Genomic DNA, 12,858 nt, shown 5'->3' with positions numbered 1-12,858 from the left:
GGCAGGCAGCTGAAAAAAACCCGGGATTTTTTTTACTAAGGTGGTAAAGATGAAATTTCCAGACAAATATTTATTTTATGACTGACTTATCAAAGATAGAAAAATAAAAATTTTAACCATGAAGTATTTTCCAAGTAAAAGTATGACCATATCAGAGGAGTAGCACATTCATTAGAAAACAAGAAAACTGAAATAAGATGAAAAGAATTTAAGGCTTTGTACCATTTTGTGTCCATAACAGTAACTTCTCCTGATTATTTCCCAGGGTGCCCATAAAGCCTATTTCAATGGTACTGAGATATTTGCATCTGCTCAGTTGAGAGACCCGGCTGGACCTCGGGTCTGGTCAGCACTGCGGTGTGATCACTGCTTTGAATTACTGCCGTGTATTTGCTTGTTGTTTATCCATTGTTGGTCTGAAACAGGGTCTCGCTCTGTACCCCGGGTGGACATGAAATCACTGTGTAGCCGAGGCTGGGCTCAAACTTCCTGCTGTCTCCTCTGGTCTCCTGTGAGCTGGGGTCACAGGCCTGCGCCACTGCGCCCAGCTTTCAACCACTGCTTTTAAAACATCTCATTATATGTCACATGGATTATAACTAAATACATTTACTTAAATGAGGTTATGCACAAATTTACACATTGGCTATCTATGTAACTTTTTTGGTGCCGTCTTAATCCCATGTTTTACTCGTGTTTAAGTTCATTCTTGATAATTCAGCATGGTTCAAACAGGCAATATAGGAACAGTCTTGTATATTATGCTAGTTAATAGTTTCCAGAAAATTCTAATGTGATGTATTCAAAATACTTTGTACTACTAAGTATCCCAGTTAGAAATATATATCATTAACTCAGATGGTTCTGCTAAGTTTTACAGTTCTGGTAGATACTGGCACTATTGCTTGTGTTTTCTCAAGTGAAAACACTTGTATTTCCTAATAACTACTACACAGATGTTCTCTTGACTTTATATATTTACATTAGCCACTCACAAATTTGTTTTGGCTTCAAAAATCATGTTTAAAAATAATTATAATTCTATGGATGTAGACCCTCTGCTGATGGATCATGATCCTGGTCCAAAAGAGCTTTCTCCTCTCTGGAGGTGAACACAGTCCTAGTGTTTGTTCTTCACAGGAAGATCTCCTGTAAGCTGAGCTACACATGAGAAAGTGTGGGAAGACTGTGTACACACACAAAGCCTTTCATGATGTACTACCTAGTGATTTGTTATGCAAATTTCCTTTTTATTATTCCATCCATGCTATTTCTTTATTTGGAAATTATTCTTTCATATGAGCTTGTTGCATATTTATAATTTGTTTTTCAAAATGTCTTTTGAGTGAAGAACCTGCATGACGTCACAGGGCAGAGCTCCTCCAAGAGATGCAAACACCTTTTTGCAGGGCGAAACACTTCCATAGAAGATTTTGGGTATCAATGCTATTGGGGTGTTATTTAAATGATTTAAGCATATTTTAGGAAAATATCCTTTGGGTGCACATTGTGTCCTGTGTCATGTTTATCCTGACCGGTGTCACAGATGATCTTGACCTGCAAGTCTTCCTGTTTTCCCTGTTCCTAGCAGTCTACCTTTTCACTCTGGTAGGAAAGTTGGGTCTGGTTCTTTGGTCATCGCTGATATCTGGCTCCACAAACCCATATACTATTTTCTCAGCGTGTTTTCATTCTTGGATGCCTGCTACTCCACAGTTGTCACCCCCAAAATGTTTGTCAATTTTCTAATGAAGGATAAAACCATTTCACTTCCTGGATGTACAACACAGATGCTTCTCTTTGTTACTTTTGGGACCACAGAGTGCTTTCTCTTGGCGGCAATGGCTTATGACTGCTCCATGGCCATCTACAACCCTCTGCTGTATTCAGTAAGGATGTCACCCAAGGTCTCTGTTCCACTGATCACTGCTTCCTATGTTGGTGGTATTATACATGCCACGGTACATACTGTGGCCACGTTTAGCCTGTCCTTCTGTGGATCCAGTGAAATTCGGCACGTGTTCTGTGACATCCCTCCACTTCTGGCTATCTCCTGTTCTGATACCCACACAAACCAGCTTCTACTCTTCTACTGTGTGGGCACCATTGAGGTGGTCACCATCCTGATCGTCCTCATGTCCTATGGCTTCATCCTGTTGGCCATTCTGAGGATGCGTTCTGCTGAAGGGAGGAGGAAAGTGTTCTCCACGTGCGGCTCTCACCTAGCCGGAGTGTCCATTCACCACGGGACGATCCTCTTCACGTATGTGAGACCGAGTTCCAGCTACACCCTAGAGCATATTTTACACAATTGTGATTCCCATGCTGAATCCCTTCACCTACAGTTTGAGGAACAAAGATGTCAAAGAGGTGATGAGAAAATTCTGTAAAAGAAGCTGGTTTGAAAATAAAGTTCATTTTCAGAATTTTGACCCATAGTAATGTTGGCTTTAAGTCTCCATATCTGCGGTCAAACCTTTGGAGAAAATGTTGTTTTTATTTCATAATTCTTTTAGTCCTAAAATATTTCCAAGTAAAGTATTAATTAGCCTCTAAGACAGTGCTCACTGATTAGATAGATAGATAGATAGATAGAGATAGAGATACATAGATATATAGATATTTTAAGTGAGGCTTTGTATAAATTGATTTGAAGTAAACATTAGAAATGTTTAGGACTGGGGATTTAGCTCAGTGGTTCTGCCACCTGTCTCACAAGTGCAAGGTCCTGAGTTCATTCCTTAAAAAAAAAAAGAAAGAAAAGAAATGATGTTTAGACTCCTAAATAGTGCTCATAGTCCTAAAATTATTCTGTTTGAAATATCCTCACATAGCTTCTAATTCTCCAGCACCCACTACAAATTTAATTCCTCTTTTTCTCAACACTACTGCCATGGTCCCCCCTTTCCTGACGTACTCACATAACATTGGGCCTCTGCATGTGCCTCTGACTAATTTGGGTCAAATTCCACACTTTTCTTCTTAAGTGGGGCTTGGCCTTTGTGTGGCCTGGTCACAGAAACAGACCCAGTCGGAAACTCTGGATCCGACTAGCGTAAAAACAGACTGACGCTGCACATCAAGTGCATTGAGACCGGACCCAGGGACAATGAAAACCAGCACCATCACACCCGGGAGACTAATCTGCGCTGGCTCCTCTGTGTGGCTTTTCTAAGACTCAGAGCAGCTCCCTTGGATGCTGATCCTTGGTCCTTTGTTTCCGGTGCTCTCTCAGCTCCTACTCTTCTGTGTGTCCTGATCTATGAGGGATTTCCTTGGATTGTATTTCAGTCCACAACATCTACACCGAAGAGGCAAGGCCTTGACTATCGACACAGTCTCATTTCAGTTAAACCCACATATCCTCGGCTTCATTTGGCTGAAGTGATGTGTGGTTCACGGTCCCTTCACGGGAAGAGGCTCTCATTGCAGATACTTCTCTTTGATCCAGCTCAGTATCACAGAAAAGGTGTGAGCATCCCGAGACCTTGCAGGATAAATTGCCTGAGAACATAGCAATCAAGGCACCAGTGCTTCAAGAGATGGGTTGTAAATGTGCATTGAGATTCAAAATAATATTGTTTTGTTTTCATTTTCTGTTTTCTTCTGATCAGCTGTACAAAGTAGATCCCCCAGCTGTCTTGGAACAAGGAATGCTTGGCAGCAGAAGCTATCCTTACAACTTCTCCAACATCAACGCGATGCAGTGTTCACAGGCACAACACAGATGGTATTGTGGACATGACTTCATGTTGGAAAATCAAGCCATTCAAACTGGAGATTCTTTAAATTTATTTTTCACATCAAGACATTTTAAGAGGGTTTTTCTGGAAGAAAATAATAACCTACTTCAATGGTATTTCCAAGTCTTCCTTCGGTATAAAATTCAAAACTTTCCAGCATTCCAGAATCACTTTTTAGATTTCCACCATTCGCTCCAGGATCCCATGATTGGTAAGAAAAAGTTGTGGTCCAAATGATCTCCTGGAATATCAGTGTTGTTGCTTAAATGGAGCAAAATAAACATTACCAAGGAAACTAGAAGGTGAACACAAAATGTAGGATGATCTCATTTTTACCTAAAACAATCTGATTAAAATAGTTCACAAATTCATCTAGAATTGGTGTTCAGTTAACCTGCAAATTTGCAGATGCTAAATTTATCTAGCAGCATCATGAACTCCAATGTTGCTGACAGTGTTTCCCATCTGTGGTTATTTTCCAACTCAGTGTGATAGAATGGTAAACAATGGCATCGTTTCCAACTTCAGTTAATAAAATTTCATTCCACAGAGCTCAGTTACCTTTCCCTTATTTAAGCCTGCTCTTGATTTCCACTGTTTTGTACACCTGCCCTCTCTGACCACTTAGTAGGTTTATTTTATTCGTTCTGGTGATGAGAACTTGGTTGTGATTCAGATCTGCCGACATGCTGGCCCTGTCATGTTCATAACTACAGGTGATGCATGTGTGGGAGCTCAGAGTTGTGCCCCAGGCCTGAAGACCTACCTGGAACACAGGATTTACTGAAATCATTATAACGATGAACAGTGCGTGAGTGAAGACGTTGCCCTTGCTGTGTGGCTCGCCCTCTTCACAGCTTTGGTTAGCTCTGTCTGTGCATCTGTCCTCATTCTCAGGTAGGCGTCTGTCCCTTTGTGCACAGCTCACCTGTCACTCGCTACCCCGGCTCTCCTCTCCCCCTGCAGGACTCAAGTCTCAACCTCTGTGAAACTTCCGTTGAGGTTCCAGATGTGAAAGTATCAGGGATCAGAACATGGTGTCACAAGTATGTGTCTTTGGGAGGCTGAGGACTTTGAAGTAAGAGTTGGAAGAGGACTCGGACACGTCAGCTCTGTAACCAGGCCTTACTCACTTATCTCCTGGTCCCCTTCCTCCCTCAAAGCTATTCTTGTAAACCAGAAGTCATCTTCTTAAAGGTGAGTGACACAGAGTAAAACTTCTGTCACCAAAACAATCCATCAAACCTGGAGGAGCATTTGGCCTTCTACCACCTTTTCTATGTCCGCGCTGCTCACAGAGAGGTTCCGCGTCCTCACGTCTGTGAAAGGGTCATCTTGGAGGCTTCTGATCTGTAACAGAGGGAGGACGCTCTCCACGGAGGGAGAAGGAGAACCGGAAAGGGAGGGAGCGCGAGGCCGTCCTCCCTTGATGGACTGCCATCGTCAGCCCCTCTGCCCTGAGGAGTCCACAGGGCAGCCCATCCCTACTGCAGCATTAAGACAGCATCAGGACTTACCTGCCGTTGGTTCTGTTTCTGCTGTTGCAAATGTCTTGTGAGTCTTTTTTACCTTTTGGAGCAAATCATTACTACAGAATGTGATTTATTTGTATGTTGCTGTGTGTATATGACATATTTGAATTTTTGATTTCTTTTATCCCTGTTGAAATCCGCTCCCCTACTCCCTTATTCCCACATTGCCCTCCCCATTTCTAGGAAGCAATCTGTAAGATTATTTTCTTCTCGTCTTCTCCTCCTGTTCTTCCTCTTCCGCTTTCTCTCTCTCCCTCTTTCTCTCTCACACTCTCGCTCTCCCATCTCTCCTTCCCTACATTGCTCAAATAAGAATGAACATGTGATATGCAACCTTGCGAAGTGGCTTATTCTGTAAATATTGTGGTGTTCGATACAATCCATTTGCCCATAAATGCTATTTCATTTTTCTTGACAGCTGAGTACACGTGTGGCCCTTCCGTTTCCATTCACCTGTCTATGAGCATCTCTGCTCTTTCTTCTGATTCACTCCTGAGCCACCGTGCTCTAAACGCACTATGCACTTGTTACCGGTCTTTCAGAGACGTACGGAGTCCTGCAGCTGGCTTTGCAGGGCGTTACATCCCCGTCATAAACTGGGGTCCTTTGCCCTTCTTTCTCACCAGTATCCACAGTGCTCCTCTGTTACCCATGTCAGTCTTTCTCACTGCAGTGGTGTGGAATTTCACATTGTTTTGATTTGCATTTCCAAAAGTTCTAAAGAAATTGCACCTTTTTTCACATACTCCTTGGCCATTTCTGTGTTTCTGTTTTAGAACTGTTCACTCAGTTTATGGATTGCTCTCGTTTGTTGATTGGTCTTTTTGTTTGATTGGTTTTTCGTTTTTCTGAGTTGCTTCCATATTATAGACATTTATCTTTTGATGGAAAAGGAGCTAGCAATGAGACATCTATTCTGTTGATGATCTCTTTGATTGGTTTATTTTGCTTGCAGAATATTTTATTTTGACCCAGTCCCATTTGTTTGATTCTTGACATGATTTCCTGAGTCATCGGGTCCCATTCAGGGAGGCTTTTCATGTGTCCCTGGCTTCAAGTATCTTTTCTGTACTTTCCCTCAACAATTTCAAAGTGTTCAGATCTGCCCCCCACCTCCCTCTGTAATCTTTGATCTGTTTTGCTTTGATCACAGGGAAATTGATAGGAATCTATTTTCAACCTCTAGACATCCAGTATTTCCAGCCTCATTTACTAAAGAGTCTGTGAGTCTTTCATCCTTCACTTTCGTTCCCTTCTCAGGATCAGATGGCTACAGCTGCCTGCACTGGTGCCTGTGGTTCCCATTCTGAACCACCGACATGCACGTCTGTTCTGACCGAATACAGCAGAGTTTTGCTTCTCTGGCCTCTCGGTGTAATTAGAGATCAGCTAGGGTGACTCCCCCGGTGTTGCTCATTTGGCTCAGGAAAGCTGGAGGTTTTCCAGGTCTTTGGTGCTTCTTTATGTATTTATGTTTGTGCTGTCTAGTGTTGTGAAGAATGTTGTTGATATTGTCCTGAGGATCACACTGAATTCCACATCAGTTATGGTAATAGAGCCACTTTATTGGTGTGATTTCTATCTATCCATGAACTAATGTCTTTTCAGATAGGAGAATCATATTAAATTATTTCCGTAGTTATGTTTTTAGAAGTCTGAATCTTTGCCACTTGGGTCACTCCCTAAGTACTTTTCTTTGTATTTTGAAGCTATTGTGGATAGCACTGTTTTCTGGATTAATTCTGCAGCAGGATCACTGTTGGTGTAGAAGAAAGCTATGGATGATTGTGTTTTGCATTTACATCCTGCAATTTTCCTGACTTTATTTTCATCAGATCTCAAGGTCTTCTGCTGGAACTTTAGTGTCTTCCGTATAAAGGGTTCTAGGTCTGGCAGACGGGGATAATCTGTCATCTTCCTTTCCTGCCTGTAGCCCTCTTATTTCTCTCCTTTCCCTAATTATGCTGGTGAAGTTCCAGTCCTAGTCTCACAGTGGCCCTGGGAGAGGGCACCTTTGTCTCCTTTCCAACATCACAGGAACCGATTTCAGTCGTCCCCGTTTTGTGTTGTGAGCTCTGCCTAATCTAAGGAGCAGTTCTTCTGTCCCTTTCTCTCCTGGTTATCTTTTCATGAAGAGATGTTAAAGTTTGTGACGGTCTTTTCTGTGCCTATTAGGAAGATCGTGTGGCTTCCGACCTGCTTCTCTGTATGTGATGTAACGTATTTATCGATTTACGTAGGCTGAACCATTCCTAAATTACTGTGATGAAAATATCTTGGTCAGACTGCATCATCTTTTCAGTGTGTTGGGCAGTCTGTTATTTAACTTCCAGCTATTTGTAAAGTTTCTGTGCTTTCTTTTGTTTTTATTCTAATTTCAGTGTCCTATGTTCTGATAATAAAATGAGATGATTTTAATTCTTTTGTATTTATTTAAGTAGCCTTTATGAAGCACGTGTGTATCGGCTCTGACATCTCTTTTTATACTTTTATACTTCCGTTTGTGAGAATGCATCACTGAGTCTGCTGCTGTGAGGTGTTTGGTGTTTTTTTTTCTTTTATGTTCAGTAGTTTGTTTCCATTTTTATTTTACGAAGTTACATGCTCCAATGTGTGTATGTGTGTGTGTATATACATATATGTATATATATATGTATGTATAAAAATTGTCCCATTATTATCTGTGCATTAATACTTCAGCAGCAAAACCAGTTATTCCTGTTTTGCCGTGGTGTATTATGATCCCCTAAAAATGATGTTTCCATTACACAGCATTCTTCTTGGCACCCTAAACTCCGTGATAACGTCTTAAGTTATTTCTGACAATTAACTTTCATTACAAGAGCTGGGCGGTGAGGTTGGAAAGGAATTCAGCCATGGCAAATATAGCTGAAAGGTTTCTGAATGCCATTGGATTATATTATGCTTACTTAATACATGCTATGAGTGGTCTCTAGCCCACCTGATACAGAAAATAAGTTAGTCTTCATTTAATTGAAATTTACCAATGCCCTTGAAATTCTTAAACATCCTTTAAATCTTGTCTATAAACTCAAAGATTCAGTAGACTGCTTTCCCAACAAAAAATGATGGCATAATTTGTCTAAGTAATAGAAATGCATATAAATGAAAGTAAGGTGAAACCACATCTTGTGAAATCGAGTGGAGAGGAGCCCAAAACTATCCCACCTTGCTGAGATATTTATGGTGAATGAGGAGCCCGAATGGCATAGGCAGCAGGACGTGTTTACTAAAACCTAATTTAACTGTCAAGAAAAACAACTAGGAATGTCTGCAAGGATGGATCGATTCCAAAAACACAGGTGCCACAGGAAGAGCAAATAATAACTTAATATAACACTGGTGTAGGATGTTATAACTTTTTTAAAGATTCAGTAATTTCAGTCATACTGTACACATTTACAAGGTTTGAACAAACTAATGAGTAGACAAGTTGGTAAAATTGAACATATTCCTAATTTTAAAAATAAAGATATTTCAGTTATCTTTACACAGTCAAAGTAATAAAATATACTTTTATGACAACAAACAAATTTCACCAAATATAATAATGCATATCATTATATGATAGGATTAAAAAATCCATATAATCGTTTTTAAAATATTTATATAAAAAGTTTACATGGAAAATGAAACAACACATTATCAAACAACCTTAAAATTTAAAGGTACAACTTGATATTGAATAGAAAGAATAAGTTTTTTAAATATTTTATTTTTCTATGTGACCTAAGCTTATCAAATACCACATATTCCAAAATTATCCTCTCTCCTTTTTATTATTGTATGCAACTTTTCACTACTAAAAATGTAAAACAGAGGAGTCAAACTGCTCCGTACTTTATCACAGCCACACAGACATCAGCAGACGGGCAAAGAAGCTGTGGCTGAAGCTTCTTCTTCTCAGGTCTCAGAGAGCTGTGCTGAGCCGAGGTGAGCAGGTCCACGCCTCACACAGGGCACAGCACGCGGGTCTGTGCTCCGTGACTTCACAGCATTTCAGGTCCAACTCCTTACACGGTCGGAGTCCTAGTTTTTCCCATATAGTGAGAATGTGCTGGTCAGGCAGATTTCAATTACAAAGAGATTATTAGATGTTAAAGATTTAAGTGAATACAGAAAGCAGCAACCATTACACAGGAATGACAGAAATTGCGTTGAAAATATAAATATTAATAAACATTTATTTAAGAGAACATGGAAAAAATTGTCAAAAATTACTATTGCTCTTCTCCTTAATAATTTTCATCACTTCCCACATTCTTCTAACTTTAACAGATCACTTTCCTAGGACTTACCTCTACTTCAATATTTTACTTGATTGTGAATCAAAAATGGGGAATTCTGGGCTTCTTTTTTTGTTTTCTGTGAGCTTTTTGAATTTGACCAATTAAATTTACTGAAAGAATTTTGTTGAACATGCAGGTGATAATCTTCAAAAAGATTATGCACTAGAATATGTTAGGCATTAGTGTTACTGGTACAGTGGCGAACACAGCTGCTTCCCAAAATATGCTAGGAATTCAAGTCCTCTGATAAGAATGGGCAACATTCTTTTATCACCCTACAAATTTTACATCTATCTCCTGATCAGACAATGATGTAATCATACATCTAGTCCAGTTGAAGGGAATTAGTCATAAGATTTTGGTAAATTAATTGTGCTCATTCACTAAAAAGTGTCCAGACCCAGAATCCAAATGCATGAATGGTGGATTTGAAAGCAAATGGTACGAAATCCACTGCCCCTACTCTCTATATTATAAACACAATTACCTATGAAAAAATGCACTTTTTTATTATGAAGTTCTGTAAAACTAGAGAAAGCATAAAAACTGCATGATCATTTTAAAAATGGCACACACGTTTTTCTTCTTTTGCACATTAGTTGTCCTTATATCACACGTATTTAACATGTACTTGATGATTGACACTTACAGTATGAATTTCTAAAATATACCTCACCGCACTGTCCAAGATCACGCTTAGTTAAGTAAGGGCAACTCGAGCAGAACAAAGTGATACAATGACTTCCAGAGAGAGACCAACACAATCCCCAAAGGACAATGAGAAGACTGTAAATGCTCACTTCACTGGGATATTAAATGCTCATGGCCCCATCTCTTCTGCAGGACTCTCAGGGCAGCGCGCTTCACCTCTTTGTTTCTGAGACTGTAGATGAGAGGGTTCAGCATGGGGATCACAATCGTGTAAAACACAGAAGCCACCTGATCCCTGCCCAAGGAGTAGGACGTCTTCGGTTTTAGGTAAGTAAACATCATAGTGCTGTAGAAGATGGTGACTCCCAGGAGGTGGGAGGCACAGGTGGAGAAGGCTTTGTTCTTTCCAGCAGTGGAATTAATTTTCAGAATAGTGGAGAGGATGGACAGATAGGACCCAGATATGGTGCTGAGGGACAGCACTAAATTAGAGCCAGCAAAAATGAATATAATAACTTCAACCTCAGAAGTGTCACTGCAGGACAGGGCTAAAATAGGGGATATGTCACAGAAAAAGTGCTGGATGATGTGATAGTTGCAAAACTGCAGTCTGCTCATGAAAACCACATTCACAATGGAATCTGCAAAGCCAACAACATAGGAGCCAGTGAGCAGAGCACAACACAGCCTTGTGGACATAATGACTGGGTAGTGCAGGGGTCTGCAGATAGCTACATAGCGATCATAGGCCATGGAGGAGAGAAGAAAACATTCTGCAGTGCCAAAAACTGCAAAAAAGAACATCTGGGTGAAGCAGCCCAGGAAGGAGATGCTCTTGTTAGAAGTCAGTAAGTTCTGTAAGGTTGTTGGGGTGATGACACTCGAGTAGCTGAGGTCGAGAAATGACAGGTGAGTGAGGAAAAAGTACATGGAGGTGTGCAGCTGGGGATCCAGCCGGATAATCAATATCATCCCTGAGTTTCCCAGCACTGTGATCAGGTAAATCAGGAGGAAGAGCACAGAGAGGACCACCTGTGTCTCTGCAGAGTCCGTCAGCCCCATCAGGATGAAGCCAGCCACACTGGTGGAGTTCTGTCTACCCATGGTGTCCAGTTGTTGAATGGTCAAAGTTGAAAGCATGATTTACTGCAAAAAGACTTTATTTGTCTGGATGGCCTATTTATGCTTAGTTTAGTATTTCTAGAGATGAACAGAAACTGTACTGAACAGGAACTTTAAAAATTCAATTGTCTTATAGAGAGATTTAGATATAAATTGACATCTGATTCTGATATGAGTATCTATCCTAAGGAATTAGCATATACCTGATACCAATCTACCAGTTTCCTTCTATTAACACATGTAATCCACAGGTGAATTTTTTTGTTATACTTACTAATCTCCAGTACTTAGAATCATAAAGGCACAGAAAGAAACTTTTGTGAAATCAGAGCAATTACATCTCCACTGTGAAACTCTCCAAGGACTTTAACTCAGGAGGGTGTGCTCGCGGTGTTTATAACTTGTCTTAGCAAACATGAAAAAGGATATGAAAAATTATGATTAAAAATTTAGTGTATTATTTATTCTCATTTAGTTCCCAATGCCATTTGACATTAACTACAAGTACATTTCACTTTTTAGGGAACTTAAGTGGGGCACATTAGGATGCTGAAGAGATCAAAACTGAACAGCTAAAATGACTCCTAAGATGATACTAAGATGCTCTAAGAGATGGGCTGCTGCTCCCACTTCCTCCTCCAGGTAGAGCGTGAACACCTGCTTCCTCCTCCACTCAGGTGACCAGACAGGAAGGAAGGCTCTGTCCACAAAGGCCATCTGCCTCCCAGAGGAAAATGCAGGTGTGGACCTACAGCAGGAGGCCAAGGTCGGGTCTCCTTCACAGCTGGGTGGAAGGCAGATGGCCCTGAGCTGGACTTAGAAGCCCTTGCACCGGAGCCCGGGAGACAGAGACCAGGGGCAGTGAGAGGCTGGCTAGGAGTACGTGCTTTCTTTCAGTAAAATAATCAAATTAAAAATTCAATCAAAATAAATGTTCTCCCAGTTTTGGGAAGGGGAGAGAGACAATTCTGCACCTCCAGTTCCAGTGTGCTTTCCTAACTTGACCATTCAAAGTCAAATTTCTTCCACAAAGAGATTTTCAAAATATGCACATTAGTTATAGGCTGTGGTTCCACCATCTTTATATTCACAATTTTTAAATACTGTACTAATATTGCTTATGATGTTTTACATGTACATATTTGCATATTCTCCTGATAAAATTCCTATTTCATTTTATCTTATCTAAAATTCTCCAATTTTAAAAATGACACTTACTGTGAAAATAAACACAATATTATCCACCTAGAAAATTTTGAAGCTTCAAGTTTTTTACAGAAATAAGATAACAATATAAGAAGCTGACACTTTCTGTGGTATTTGCTGTTCCTGATATGTTACTTTGATGTTTTTGTCCGTTCTTTCTCACTAATCAGGCAAATTAAATCACTCTAGAAATTTTCTCCCCATCTTGATCAAATGGATGCGTTACCGGGACGTCTGGTCTGGAAAGAATCCCAGGGAGCGACTGTGACCATGACCAGAGCAGGGAGGCCTTCC

General features: G+C 40.4%; 1 protein-coding gene and 1 pseudogene across 1 annotated transcript; one reads left to right on the top strand and one right to left on the bottom strand.

The window, feature by feature from the left end:
- The first annotated feature begins 1,521 nt into the window (after positions 1 to 1,521).
- Positions 1,522 to 2,439, top strand: LOC104868402 (annotated as a pseudogene).
- A 7,947-nt stretch (positions 2,440 to 10,386) lies between these two features.
- Positions 10,387 to 11,340, bottom strand: LOC104868401 (olfactory receptor 8H1). Its single transcript, XM_010633161.1, has one exon. The coding sequence runs from the start codon at positions 11,338 to 11,340 to the stop codon at positions 10,387 to 10,389; it is 954 nt and encodes a 317-aa protein (XP_010631463.1).
- Positions 11,341 to 12,858: the final 1,518 nt, after the last annotated feature.

Source organism: Fukomys damarensis, unplaced genomic scaffold (assembly GCF_012274545.1).
Source record: "Fukomys damarensis isolate Sample0158 unplaced genomic scaffold, DMR_v1.0_HiC HiC_scaffold_27, whole genome shotgun sequence".
NCBI lineage: Eukaryota > Metazoa > Chordata > Mammalia > Rodentia > Bathyergidae > Fukomys > Fukomys damarensis.
Note: the sequence above shows the minus strand (reverse complement) of the source record. Positions and strands in the feature narration are given on the sequence as shown.

What these genes read in the sequence shown, in the direction of transcription:
- LOC104868401 (XM_010633161.1), bottom strand. Translation starts at nt 11,340, where the DNA reads ATGGGTAGACAGAACTCCACCAGTGTGGCTGGCTTCATCCTGATGGGG.